This window comes from Neomonachus schauinslandi, chromosome 2, assembly GCF_002201575.2.
Source record: "Neomonachus schauinslandi chromosome 2, ASM220157v2, whole genome shotgun sequence".
Taxonomy (NCBI): domain Eukaryota; kingdom Metazoa; phylum Chordata; class Mammalia; order Carnivora; family Phocidae; genus Neomonachus; species Neomonachus schauinslandi.
Genome location: NC_058404.1, coordinates 45,696,179 through 45,709,032, shown reverse-complemented (window position 1 = coordinate 45,709,032; position 12,854 = coordinate 45,696,179). Strand labels below are relative to the sequence as shown.

The following is a 12,854-nucleotide window of genomic DNA, read 5'->3' as shown; positions in this document are numbered from 1 at the left end:
CTAGAATACTTGAACTTTGGGTTTGCTTCTAATTTTTTAATTGTTGGAACAGACAGGGCAGATTAAATGATCTTTAAGGACAGTTCAAGTAGTCTATGATTTTATGAAAATAAATACAGAATTCCCCATAATCTCTTTGAAAAGGTGATGATCATTTGGATAAAGTTTTAATTGGTTATGATAAAATAAGTCTCATTACATAGTCAAGACTTCAAGCATAAGGTACCTCAATGACTTCTTGCTGCTACAGAGATAATCCACTGGGCATTTTTATTTCTATTTAATTAATTTTTGGTAAAGGAAAACAACAACATTACTTTATAAAAAATTATAACAAATTCATAAGCCTAAAGGAACATTACAATGATTTTCTTAACTTTGAGTTAAATTTTTCATAATTATCATAATTATTTCAAAATAATAAGATGCCATGAAGTAAGAAAATTACTCTTGCCAGAAATGAACTGATGGTATTGACACAATTCCCTGGAGCTTCTTGTAAACCCATAATACCAAACAAGCATACCATAAGGCAACCACATGCTGTCTAGTGGATTGTGTCCCATCAATGCAATTAGTCCCACTAATATGGAGTTCTTGAAGCTGTATATTCACCAATGTTGCAACCATAGTAACTCTTCTAAAAATGCTGCATGAAAAATGGTTTCATACAATACACACATTATTCTGAGAGTAAATATTAGTCCAAGTTGCCCTGGGGTCATAAAATAATTAATTATAGCTGATTCTTTTATAAAAGCAAAAAATGATACCCCACACACATTTCCCATTCAGAAGTGGAGAGGGAAACAGGCCAATCCAACCACTGCAAGTTTTCTTACTATACACACTCATCTCCATGATTCTAGTTAATATCTAAATCAATGCTTCATGAAATCAGAAATTACCAATTGACTTAAATATGGAGTCAAATACATAAATTAGTGGAGAAATTTATTCCCAACTCTTTGATAGCTGAGCACTTCCAAATGACAAACAAAATAAATCAACAAATGAACCAGAGTATTTTTTAAAAAGCCTCCAGCAACCTCTCATTTTCTTTGGTTTGAAATCAACAGATTTTCAGCTCTTCCCAAACTCTTGCAACAGAGTACATTCTCTAAAAGAAACAGATAGAATTTCTTTTAATGGCTCTTATTTTTTGAAACCAAGAAGTCCTCTGAAAGAGACTTGAATTAGAACAAATTAGACAGCAGTTAGAGAAATGCGACAGACCCAAATATTGTTTGGCTCATTCATCCTTAAATTTGATGGAAATGACTCAGCCTCCTCCCAGCTGAATAACATCAGGTTAATTATTTTGAAGCCTGTGGAATAAACACAACTAACTGCCATCCAGGGATTATACAAATCTGAGATGTAACACAATATGTTTCTATTAAACCATTTTAATACTTGCTTTCTCTCTCCCACAGAACTCACATGGTGGTTTACTTCTGACAAGCAAAACTTAGATGAAGAAAAATAAAACTATTATTTTGGATTGGGTTAGATAATTATTTTACTGCTTATTAGTTTTAGAAAAGTTAAAACTCATTGACAAGATTAATATAACAGGCACTGGTCTGGGTTGCTCCTTTATTCTTTAATGAGTTTGGAGCATTCTTGGAATTTAGCCCATAATAAATAATATTGGCATTTTCATTTTTGTTCAAATCTGTTCCAAACTGTTTAAAGAATGTCTTTCCAAACTAGACACATGACATTAAGACCTGGATCAGAGTTTATTCAAAATTGACTTCAGATCTGGGCTTCGCTGTACCCCCTCAAACTATCTGGTGATTTTAAATTTGGTGTAGTATATAAGTGAGTACAAATATCAAAGGAAAATACAACCTGATTAAGTCTATCATTTTGGCTATTAAGATTAAATTATAAATACTTCTGAGGGTTTTCTAGTCACTTTATGAAGACAAGAAAGCATTGCTAATTTGAAACAAAATAATTTCAAAAAGTACTGTATCCCCTAGATATCCTGCTGGAATATATCGAAGACCTTTCTCTTTTGTCATTGCACTTACATCCTCACCCCCAAACAACTGTCACATCCTTTTAAATATTTGGGTTTTTTTTTTCCTATGATGAAATCCTATAAGTTATTTCTCTCAGGGGATGGTGAAGGGCAAACAAACAGCTGGCCTAATTATGTTTCATTCTTTCATTTCATGTATATGGAAACTGAGCACAAGTCATGGTCTGAGGTGCATATTTTTTTCCTTTGGATGATGGGGGCAGATAAACAAAAAGTAAGAGATGGGAAAATGCAAATCGCTTTATTTTTTACATTCTGGCTGGGAAATAAATCCATGTGGTAATAATATCAGTGGGAATAATACCAAGGAGACAGTCTTGAAAATACAAGATGGAATGTAAAGAGAGGAGGTAGTTCTCTGTTCAAGATGGAAGATAAGGGACAACTGTCTATATGTCACCCTGTTCTCACAAATGACACTGCAGAACCTCTGTCCCCGCCACCAAGTACTTGAAGATCTACAGTTTGAGGCATAATTCTAAGGACGTTGTCTCTTGGTGCCATGTTGTGAATGCAAAGACAGGGGAACAATTACCTTATATGCCCAATTTTTTTAAAGATATTATTTATTTATTTGACAGAGAGAGAGCTCTTGAGAGCACAGCAGGGAGAGTGGGAGAGGAAGAAGTAGACTCCCCACCAAGCAGGGAGCCCAATGCAGGGCTCGATCCCAGGCCCCTGGGATCATGACCTGAGCCAAAGGCAGACGCTTAACCGACTGAGCCACCCAGGCGCCCCATCATATGCCCTATTTTACTGAAAAGGCTGTCATGTGGGTGGGCTCCAGGGTTAGCTATGTGATTCTGCTAATAGATCCTGCTTGATCTTTATGCTGTTGGATAAAGCTAGTTCCCAAGCAATTCCTATGTTTCAACTAAATAAAGGATCCCAAAGAATTTTTAGGGATAGCACTTTTGGAGAATGTAGGGAAAAAAGATTTCTATTAAGTTTGACTCACAAAGTAGAAATTTTGAGTCAATAATGTAAATGCCTAGTACAGTTCTATATTTAGTGATATTAACTAAAACTTCACAAGTCTGGAAAACAAATCAGAAACCAGGGGTGGGGAATATCACTTTTAGTGACAGAGTGCTGAGTGAGTGCAACAGGGAGGAGAATCTTTCCCTCCCTAACCTTATACTTCTTGTTGATAATCTGTTCCCGTTACTAGGTGCTGGCAAGCATTCTAAAACCCAAGAAAAGGCTTGCTAGGGAAGGATTCCCAGGCACTGAAGCTAATGTGGTGACTTAAATAAGCTCTAGAAATAGAAATAAGCTAAGGAAATGTGTCACCCAACTGAACTAAAATCTAATTGGTGAATTTCTCAGAAATGGAGAGACATGCTAGAAGTGATTTATTATTGGGAAGTAAAATTCCTCTACTTTTGAATTCTTAAATTCAAAATGGAAGTGAATTATCAGTTTAAGCTTAGCAGCAACATTGTTTTAATCAAGTAATAGCACAATGCTTTATAAGTATCGAATCGGTCAACTATTTATTTCTAATTAGACATATTTATTATCACCAGTTATGGAAGGACTAAACGTAAAAATGTGCACTCAAAAAGAATAGGACCAGCCAAACTGGTCCGGATAATAATAGCAGATACTTTCGAAAGCCTTCTGCACAGCAATAGCTGGTCAAATCCGCTGCATCTTTACTGCTCTAAAAACGATAAGGTGGGACTTGACGAATTTCAATTTTTGACTCTAAGATCATATTCACTATTTAAATTAAGTTGTATGAAGTTTTCCCTTTGATTTTTATGTAGTCTCGGATCAGACCTATCGATTCAAGAGGTCTCCATGCCTCTCCTTTACATTGAGAGTTTACATCAGTCACAGACCCCTCAAAGCAACAGATTAAAACCAGTCCAACTGGTTAGTAAAATTGGTTAAAAAACACACAACACACACACACACAAACCCTATTGAGAGAAGATGAAAAGTAAGCAGTTCACTGACATATTTACCAGAACCTGAAAAGGAATTAGACACCGACCTGGAACTGGTGAAAGGAGGAAAGTGGCGGTCAGAAGAAGCCCCTGCAACATGTTGGGGGAGCCTAGGGCCGCAGCAGCGCCTGCCGTTCTTGCTCCGAGAGCAGGGCTTGGTCTGGTCTGTCCCTGCCTCCTCTCAAGTGAGACAGAATGAAACTCCCGGGTTCATTCTTGTCTCTGCTTCAGGAAGTGTTTACTAAAGGTGTTGCACAACCTTGGAGCTGTGGTCCTGTGATGGAATGGCACAGCAGACGGAAGTTCTGGCCGCCTCCCAGCTGTAGGACTCCTTTACCATAAGCCATTGTTTCTCTTTTCTTGCTTCTCCTTATTCCCCACTCAGAAGTAGTACGTTTCCAGTATATTACTGTAGCCCAATAAGCTACCTTGACATAACTGACTGATGAACCTTGGTAAGTGTGTGCATTTATTATGTATAAGTATATATAAATATATTTATATATGTATTTGCTATGTTGGCAACAAGTTGTTGCAAATGTTATTCTTCCCTCACATACATATGCAGTCAGTGAAACAATTTCTAATCCAATCCAATTATTACATAAAATTCTCTTTTCCAGTTACCTCCTATTCTCTTCTCACACAACAGTGCTCCAGGGACCTTGAACTATTCTGAAATAAGAATGTATGACAACACAAGCTCAAGGTTTTTCAGATCCCCAAGGGCAGTTGTATCATCACTAAAAACCAGGAGTTGGGGAAAGCCTTCAAGACCCAAAGGATGTAATTACAGAAAAACTTTAGGAGTTGTCATTGGTGTGGTGGAGTGAGGCTAAGCCATCATGTCCAGATATCACACTGTGTAACGAATTAAATAGCTAAAGTTGAGTTGCTTTACTAAGTTCCAGGTCCTTTATACTTACTATCATATTAATTCTTATGACACTTCTGTATGATAAATGCCACCTTACCCCTATTTTGTAGATTAAAAAATTAGGATTTAAAAAGATAAAGGATTCAAAAGATTAAGATTCAGTTGTCCTCCTTTTATATAGTAAATAAGACTAAGCATTTTGCCCAAGGTCATCTATCCAGTAAGTGGCAGGAGTGGAACTTGAACTCAGTATTGTCTGAGCTCTTAGTCACACATTCTAATAGCTGATTTATACACCCAGTCTTATTTCTACTGAGAAATTATATAGTATCTACCTATGATATACAAGTCCTAATCCTATGAAATACAAGTTCTATGAAACAATCCTGAGGTTATGACATTGGTGTTAACCGATTCTTGGTCCACTAAAATTATGCGTTATTCTATGGATTCCAAAGCATATTTTTGTAATAGAGTGATTTTGATGAAAAGGGATTTCTCAAAATGTCATACAGCATCAACTAACTACCACAAGGGAATGTTTAAATCTAGTTACCGAGCATGGAGGTTCCTCAAAAAGTTGAAAATAGAGCTAACGGGGCGCCTGGGTGGCTCAGTCGTTAAGCGTCTGCCTTCGGCTCAGGTCATGATCCCAGAGTCCTGGGATCGAGCCCCGCATCGGGCTCCCTGCTCCGCGGGAAGCCTGCTTCTCCCTCTCCCACTCCCCCTGCTTGTGTTCCCTCTCTCGCTGAGTCTCTCTCTGTCAAATAAATAAATAAAATCTTTAAAAAAAAAAAAGAAGAAAGAAAATAGAGCTACCTTATGACCCAGCAATTGCACTACTGGGTATTTACCCCAAAGATACAAATGTAGTGATCCGAAGGGGCACATGCATCCCAATGTTTATAGCAGCAATGTCCACAATAGTCAAACTATGGAAAGAGCCTAGATGTCCATCAACAGATGAATGGATAAAGAAGATGTGATGTAATGGAATATTATGCAGCCATCAAAAAATTAAATCTTGCCATTTGCAATGACATGGATAGAACTAGAAGGTATTATGCTAAGCGAAGTAAGTCAATCAGAGAAAGACGAGTATCATATGATCTCACTAATATGAGGAATTTGAGAAATAAGACAGAAGATTATAGGGGAAGGGAGGGAAAAATGAAACAAGACGAAACCAGAGAGGGAGATAAACCATAAGAGACTCTTAATCTCAGGAAACAAACTGAGGGTTGCTGGAGTGGTGGGGGGTGGGAGGGATGGGGTAGCAGGGTGATGGACATTGGGGAGGGTAAGTACTATGGTGAGTGCTGTGAATTGTGTAAGACTGATGACCTGTACCCCTGAAACAAATAATACATTATATGTTGATTAAAAATAAATAAATAAATAAATAAAAATAAATCTAGTTACTGAGCATTTCAGCCATAGGATTAGGAATATCACAGGTTTCTTTTCTTTTAATCCAAGTTCTACTGCTTTGTCTTTTTCAGAGAATAGAAAGGTTATACCCATTTCTTAATTGTCACATGATTTCCCCCCATTAATTCTATGCACATTCATTAGTACCTATGACATGTAAGACACTGAGATCACAGTTGAAAATAGTCATTCCCTTTGAGATGCTTACAGTCTGGTGAGGGAGATACCATGAAGATGTGCAAAGTGAGTGCTACCTGTGTATCATGAGACACTGTGCATAGGTCTAGGAAAGATTTAGGCATGGAGGTCAGAGGCTACCCCTAGCAGGGCAAGGAAGACTTCCTGGAGGCAGGAATAACGAGGTCAATGAAAAATTAACTGTGAGAAAAGGTGAGGACATTATGTCATAACATACTAGTTTATGGTAATAGTTTAGTGTTGTTGGAGCAAAGACAGCCTGGAGGAATGGGAAGAGATCCTATGTCTGGTTTTGTCAGTGTGCAAGTACTGACAATACTGACTCCATATTTGGCCCTCCATCTTGTTCATGCTCATGGGATGACCTCCCTTGGGGCTACAGGTTCCAGGCCCATTGGAGGTTAATGTGTGCCCTGACCGAAAGGCAGGGAGGCTTATTCTGGTCTTCCCTAAAGTTGTTTAGATAGCCAATAGAGATAATTTTGTTTCCCCCCTACTCCTTTGCCCAAATAGCCCCACAAAGTCTGCTAAGTGTTAGTGATCACGTAAGTGCCTGCAGATTCTTTGACCTCTGCATATCTCCTCACTTTATAAAATCCGTAGACAAATGTTTGGACTCTGTGGGGAATAGCTGTGTCACTGTCTGGATTGTTGACCACCAGATTCCCCCATCAGTAAGTTACTCTGAATAGAACTCTGTGTAAAGTGTATGGAGTGTCCTGCTTTGTGTTTTGGTCTCCAAGTGCCCTATCGGTTTGGAGGAGACTCTACTGCCCCTCCTCCATCTTCTCACAGTTGAGAAGCTAGCCAGGAGATGGAAAAACAAAACAAGTGTGGGTGAAGAGGTCCTGCCTGGGGAAAGCCCATTGTCCATGGGGGAAATCCCAAGCTGGCCAGCCACCTCCATGTGGGAAGACTTTGGCCAGGTTTTTTGAGCACTTTAGACCAGCTTATTACTACAAGGATGCCCCAAAAATGCCCAAGGTAATTTTAGGTATCCTACCAGAAATGGTGGGGAAAAGGAAATGGAGGAGGGAAAGTGAACAATCTATATTGACAGTAGTTCGGCCATTGTTCTGTGCATTACAAGACACCAGAGAAATGGAATCATAAGAGACAGCAATGAGAGCTATCTCCATGTCTCTTTGCTTGTTACAAGTAGTAGAAAGTTCTTTGCTTTCAACACTCCCTTGGGTAATGTTCAATTTAATGCACTCTAAGCAATGAATCTTTTGAGTTCAGTTACAAATTTGGAGATTCAGATGGGACCTCTGGCCTGACCCCTTTAACTTCCCCCAGCTCCTAGCAGGTGATGCAGTGGGCAGCAGGAGCTCGCCTGATCCAGCTCATCTATGTTGCCGGAGAACCTATGGGAGGGGTACATAGGAGACTCCCTCCTGGCACCTTGCCGGGTCTGTGCACCTCGACTGACTGAACAGGCTCAGGGGCCACTCCAGACATTTTAATCAGAGAGTTCCTTCAGAGAGGTGAGTGGCAATTACCCTACAAATCAGCTTTAGGGCTCTGTCCCTATCTCAAGCAGCAGGAAAAAAGGAAATGTCTGGGGAAGTATTTTAAGAGATAGCCCCCTTTGAAAAAAAGAGAGAAAGAGAAAGCCCACTTTGGTAAATGCACTGGCAGACTGAATGCTTCTGTTCAAGTAGGGCCTAGAAATCCCTGGATGAAGGAAGTCAGAAGAAAATTTTAAGATTATACTGAGGATGATTTTAACACTTGAATGACTTAAATGAGGTTCTTTTAAAAAATATCTAATAAGTGTATATGTACACCCAACTTGAGAAATCAGCTAGTAGACTAAACAACCTGAGTGGGATGCATACTTTGATTGGTACTTGGAAGCCTCTAAAAACACTGACAGGATAAAATGGAGCCAGATGAGTAGATCAACCTATAATGTCATTTGGGTTGAAACCCAATTCGTTGAAGGATTGAAAGCAACTGTCCTTATCTTGCAAATTTTTGCAAAAACTAGAAAAGAGGCCCCAGAAACAAGCCAAGACTTTTCAACATTTCTGGGAACTCTTATCTAGATCATTCCCATTCCTAAGACTGAAGCTTTTAAAAAAGGGAAATAGAAGTCTTTTAAGGGAAGTACCTCAAAATCTAGTCACAGCTTCCATGAGGTTACTTATCAAGGATAAATACAAATCTTCACTATAACATTTTTTTATTTTATTGTGTCTGTCTGTATGTGATATTTTCTCCCTCTGGATGATATTGTTATAATTAATTTGTAAAAGAGCTCTATTTCAGTGGTTAAAAGGCAAGCACTTGTAAGAACTGAGCATTCTAAAACTAAAAACAAAACAAAACAAAGAAAAACAGAGATTAAGTCAAATGTTTTTCATGTTCATGTGATCATGTGAAAAATATTCAGTATTAAAGCTAGTTTAAGTTTGTTGGTTGAATTAAAATAGGCATGCTTTTTAGAGTTATAAACATCAAATACAATACAGATAATCAACTTATATTCTACCTGAATTTATTAAAATTCATGTTGTATCTGTTGCAATTTGTCCACAAAAATGATTTAACATGATAGTTGATTTTTCTGTCTCATGAAGTTTTCATGAGTAATGAGTAGGAACAAGTAGGTTGAATAGATAAAATGGTTTGTAGATAAATTTCTAAATAGCTTTCAAAATCTCTGGTAACCTAAATCTTCAAAGTTTGGCTAGGTTAAATGATAAATTTGGTTGAATTCATTGGATACCTGTCTTTTCCAAGTAAGATAAAATACTGAAACATTGATTACTAAACATACATTTATCTACTTTTGTCTGATTACAGATAAAGTAAATTTGAGTCTGTTAGTAAACATGTTTTATGCTTTATTGAAAGGTGGTACCATGGAAAAACACATTTCTAGAGATTATGAAATGTATTCATAAATTTGCCAATCCAAAGAATTCTGGCGAAGTGGAAAGTTCACACTTGCTTACTATTTAGTTTTCACTCAAATGTGAGTTTTCTACACTTGATCTTAGCCAAAAGGCTGAGAAGCGATCAAATGTGAGTTTTCTAAACATGAAGATTATAATAAATGTCATTAAGACTACTGGAAACAATAAGAGAAACAACTCTGTATGCAAGGAAAGTAAGGTATGTGTTTTGGGTAAGAAATGTATGAGGAATGGGAATATATTTTTGTTGAGGGAAAAGAAAGTAAATTTGTCCTAAAATGAGATTGCTTGTTTGGAGAGGGAAAACAGAACAGAATCTGAATGAAAAAGAAAGTTATAGAAAGTTTATGAGAAGAGACTCTTTGGAAAAGAATTTTTATGCATAATCAGGAATGACTAAGATTGGAATGAATGAGTTTTAATATCAGAAGTATAATGGCATAAGATTGAAATTTGTTTTTTCTCTCTGTTAAGATGACAAAGGTTTTGGGGCGCCTGGGTGGCTCAGTTGGTTAAGCGACTGCCTTTGGCTCAGGTCATGATCCTGGAGTCCCTGGATCGAGTCCCGCATCGGACTCCCTGCTCGGCAGGGAGTCTGCTTCTCCCTCTCCCTCTGCCTGCCTCTCTGCCTACTTGTTCTCTCCCTCTGTCAAATAAATAAAATCTTAAAAAAAATAAAAAATAAAACTTAAAAAAAAAAAAAGATGACAAAGGGTTTTTTTGGTTTTTGTTTCCTGTTTTATTGTTGGTCTGCTCTTGATAAGAAAATTGTAAACAAAAGTGTTTCTTTATCTGCCCAGAAAAAAACAGTTTCTTATGTTTTGTCTTTATTGGGTCTTTCATTACTTAAGAAAGCTAAATCTTCTCAATATTAAAAGAGCCAAGTTTTGCTGACAACTATGTAAACTTCTGTATTTGCCTTTAGAATTTCTTATTGTCACCTTGGTTAAACAGATAATTAAGTTTTAAGTTTTGTAATGACCTATAATCCTATTTAGGTATATGCTTTAAAACCTTCTGATATTTTTAACAAAAGTCCCAAAATTCAAATTCTAAATGAAGCCTTTTTGCCTAATTAGGCTTGTTTATTTATATGTTAAGCTATATTGGAAACACTGCCAGAAAAGGGAGGGTAAACCTTTTTAGGTTATATTGCATGAGTGAATGTTACAACTATTCTAGAAATTAATGAAATTCCTGAAGTTTCATATGTCTTGGTATAACTTCATTACATGTAATTCTAATTATTGATACTGAACTCTCATCATATCTTTAACCATGGTCATTTTTGAGTCTTGTTTACAGCTATTGTCCTGATGTTCTTACAAATATGTTTTATCTTCAAAGAGATTTATGGGGAGGACTTTTGATGAACAAACATTTCTCATACCCTTAAGATCACAAAACTAAGGGGCGCCTGGGTGGCTCAGTCGTTAAGCGTCTGCCTTCGGCTCAGGTCATGATCTCAGGGTTCTGGGATCGAGCCCCGCATCGGGCTCCCTGCTCGGCGGGAAGCCTGCTTCTCCCTCTCCCACTCCCCCTGCTTGTGTTCCCTCTCTCGCTGTGCCTCTTTCTGTCAAATAAATAAATAAAATCTTTAAAAAAAATTAAAAAAAAAAAGATCACAAAACTAAGCTGAGTAAGAATTTCCAGAATTAAAGGAAAAATTTCATTCAAACAGAACAAGAATTGGTAACATGGGACTGAATGAATCAAAAAAGATAATTATAATTTTTCTGACTCCAGTTTAAAACATTGCTAACTCTTATATTTGCTCTACCAGATTAAAAAACAAAAACATTTATCATTTTCTCCCTACCTGATCCCTCCAGAATTCAGAAACTCTCAGTGAGTATTCTTTTTTGATGGCAATTACAGTTATTGCATAAGTTCAACAAGAATCTGTTCTCCTTATAACAGGACACTATGGGAAATGCTGGTTATATTACCAAGGCTTTGATTGGAATGTCATATTTGAGAAAGACATACATAGACTCAGATATGACCAGACAGCATTAAGGAACTAAGGTTGACTTCATGCAGCCGATGAAGCCCCTTGGAAAAATTGACCTGGTACCTTTTTTATAGCATTCCTGGGGGACTTCACAATCAAGTGCTGAAGGTCACTTTGTAACAGGCTCAGGAACCTCAAGATATTTTGGAGATCTCAAAAAAAGATGAAGTAATCCAAATCTATAGGTACCGTAGGCAAATCTGATGGCAAGTATTTGGCTTAGACCTTAGCCTTGATATAATAACATTTGTATTATAGGAGTCCCAGAAGAGGAAGAGAGGGAAAAAGGGACAGAAGATTTATTTGAGCAAATTATAGCTGAAAACTTCCCTAATCTGTGGAAGGAAACAGGCATTGAAATCCAAGAGTCACAGAGAACTCCCATCAAAATCAACAAAAGTCTGCAAACACCAAGACATAGTGTAGTCAAATTTGCAAAATATACACACAAGAAAAGAATCCTGAAAGCAGCAAGGGAAAAAACGTCTTTAGACTACAAGGGAAGACAAACAAGGTTCACAGCAGAGCTGTCTACAGAAACTTGACAGGCCAGAAGAAAGTGGCATGATAAATTCAGTGTGCTGAATGGGAAAAAAATGCAGCCAAGAATACTTTATCCAGAAGGTTTGTCATTCAGAATAGAAGGAGAGATAGAGTTTCCCAGACAAACAAAAACTAAAGGAGTCATGACCACTAAACCAGAAATATTACAGGACTCTTTGAGTGGGAAGGAAAGACCAAAAGCAACAAAGATTAGAAAAAAATGGTGAAAATCTCCAGAAACACCAACTTTACAGGTACTACAATGGCACTAAATTCATATCTATCAATAATCACTCTGAATGTAAATGGACTAAATACTCCAGCCAAAGACACAGAGTATTACAATGGATAAAAAAAAAAAAAAAGAAAGACCCATGTATATGCTGCCTACAAAATACTCATTTTAGACCTAAAGTCACCTGCAGATTGAAAGTAAGGGGATACAGAACCATTTATCATGTTAATGGGTGTTAAAAGAAAGCTGGAGTAGCCATACTTATATCAGACAAACTAGATTTTAAACCACAGACCATAACAAGAGATGAAGAAGGGCATTATATCATAATTAAGGGGTCTCTCCAACAAGAAGATCTAACAATTATAAATATGTATTCCCCCAACTTTGGAGTACCCAAATATATAAATCAATTAATAACAAACATAAGGATACTCATTGATAATAATACAACAATAGTAAGGGACTTTAACACCCCACTTACAGCAATGGACAGATGTTTCTATACCTGTACATGAGAGTTCCAAAATAATGGTTCTACAAAGGATGAGGGCTCAACCTAGTGCTGTCATGGGCCGCCGTCTATGCTGAAATTCACAATCGCTCCACTGCTGCATCTGCAGA

At 37.4% G+C, this 12,854-nt stretch overlaps 1 protein-coding gene across 1 annotated transcript in view; it reads right to left on the bottom strand.

Moving 5' to 3' along the window:
* ADAM28 (ADAM metallopeptidase domain 28) overlaps positions 1–4,355 on the bottom strand; it is an 85,073-nt gene extending 80,718 nt beyond the window's left edge. The window contains exon 1 of the mRNA XM_021698762.1: positions 4,268–4,355. Coding sequence (XP_021554437.1) covers positions 4,268–4,355 — 88 coding nt within the window. The remainder of the gene's footprint in view (positions 1–4,267) is intronic.
* Between the last annotated feature and the right edge of the window lie 8,499 nt (positions 4,356–12,854).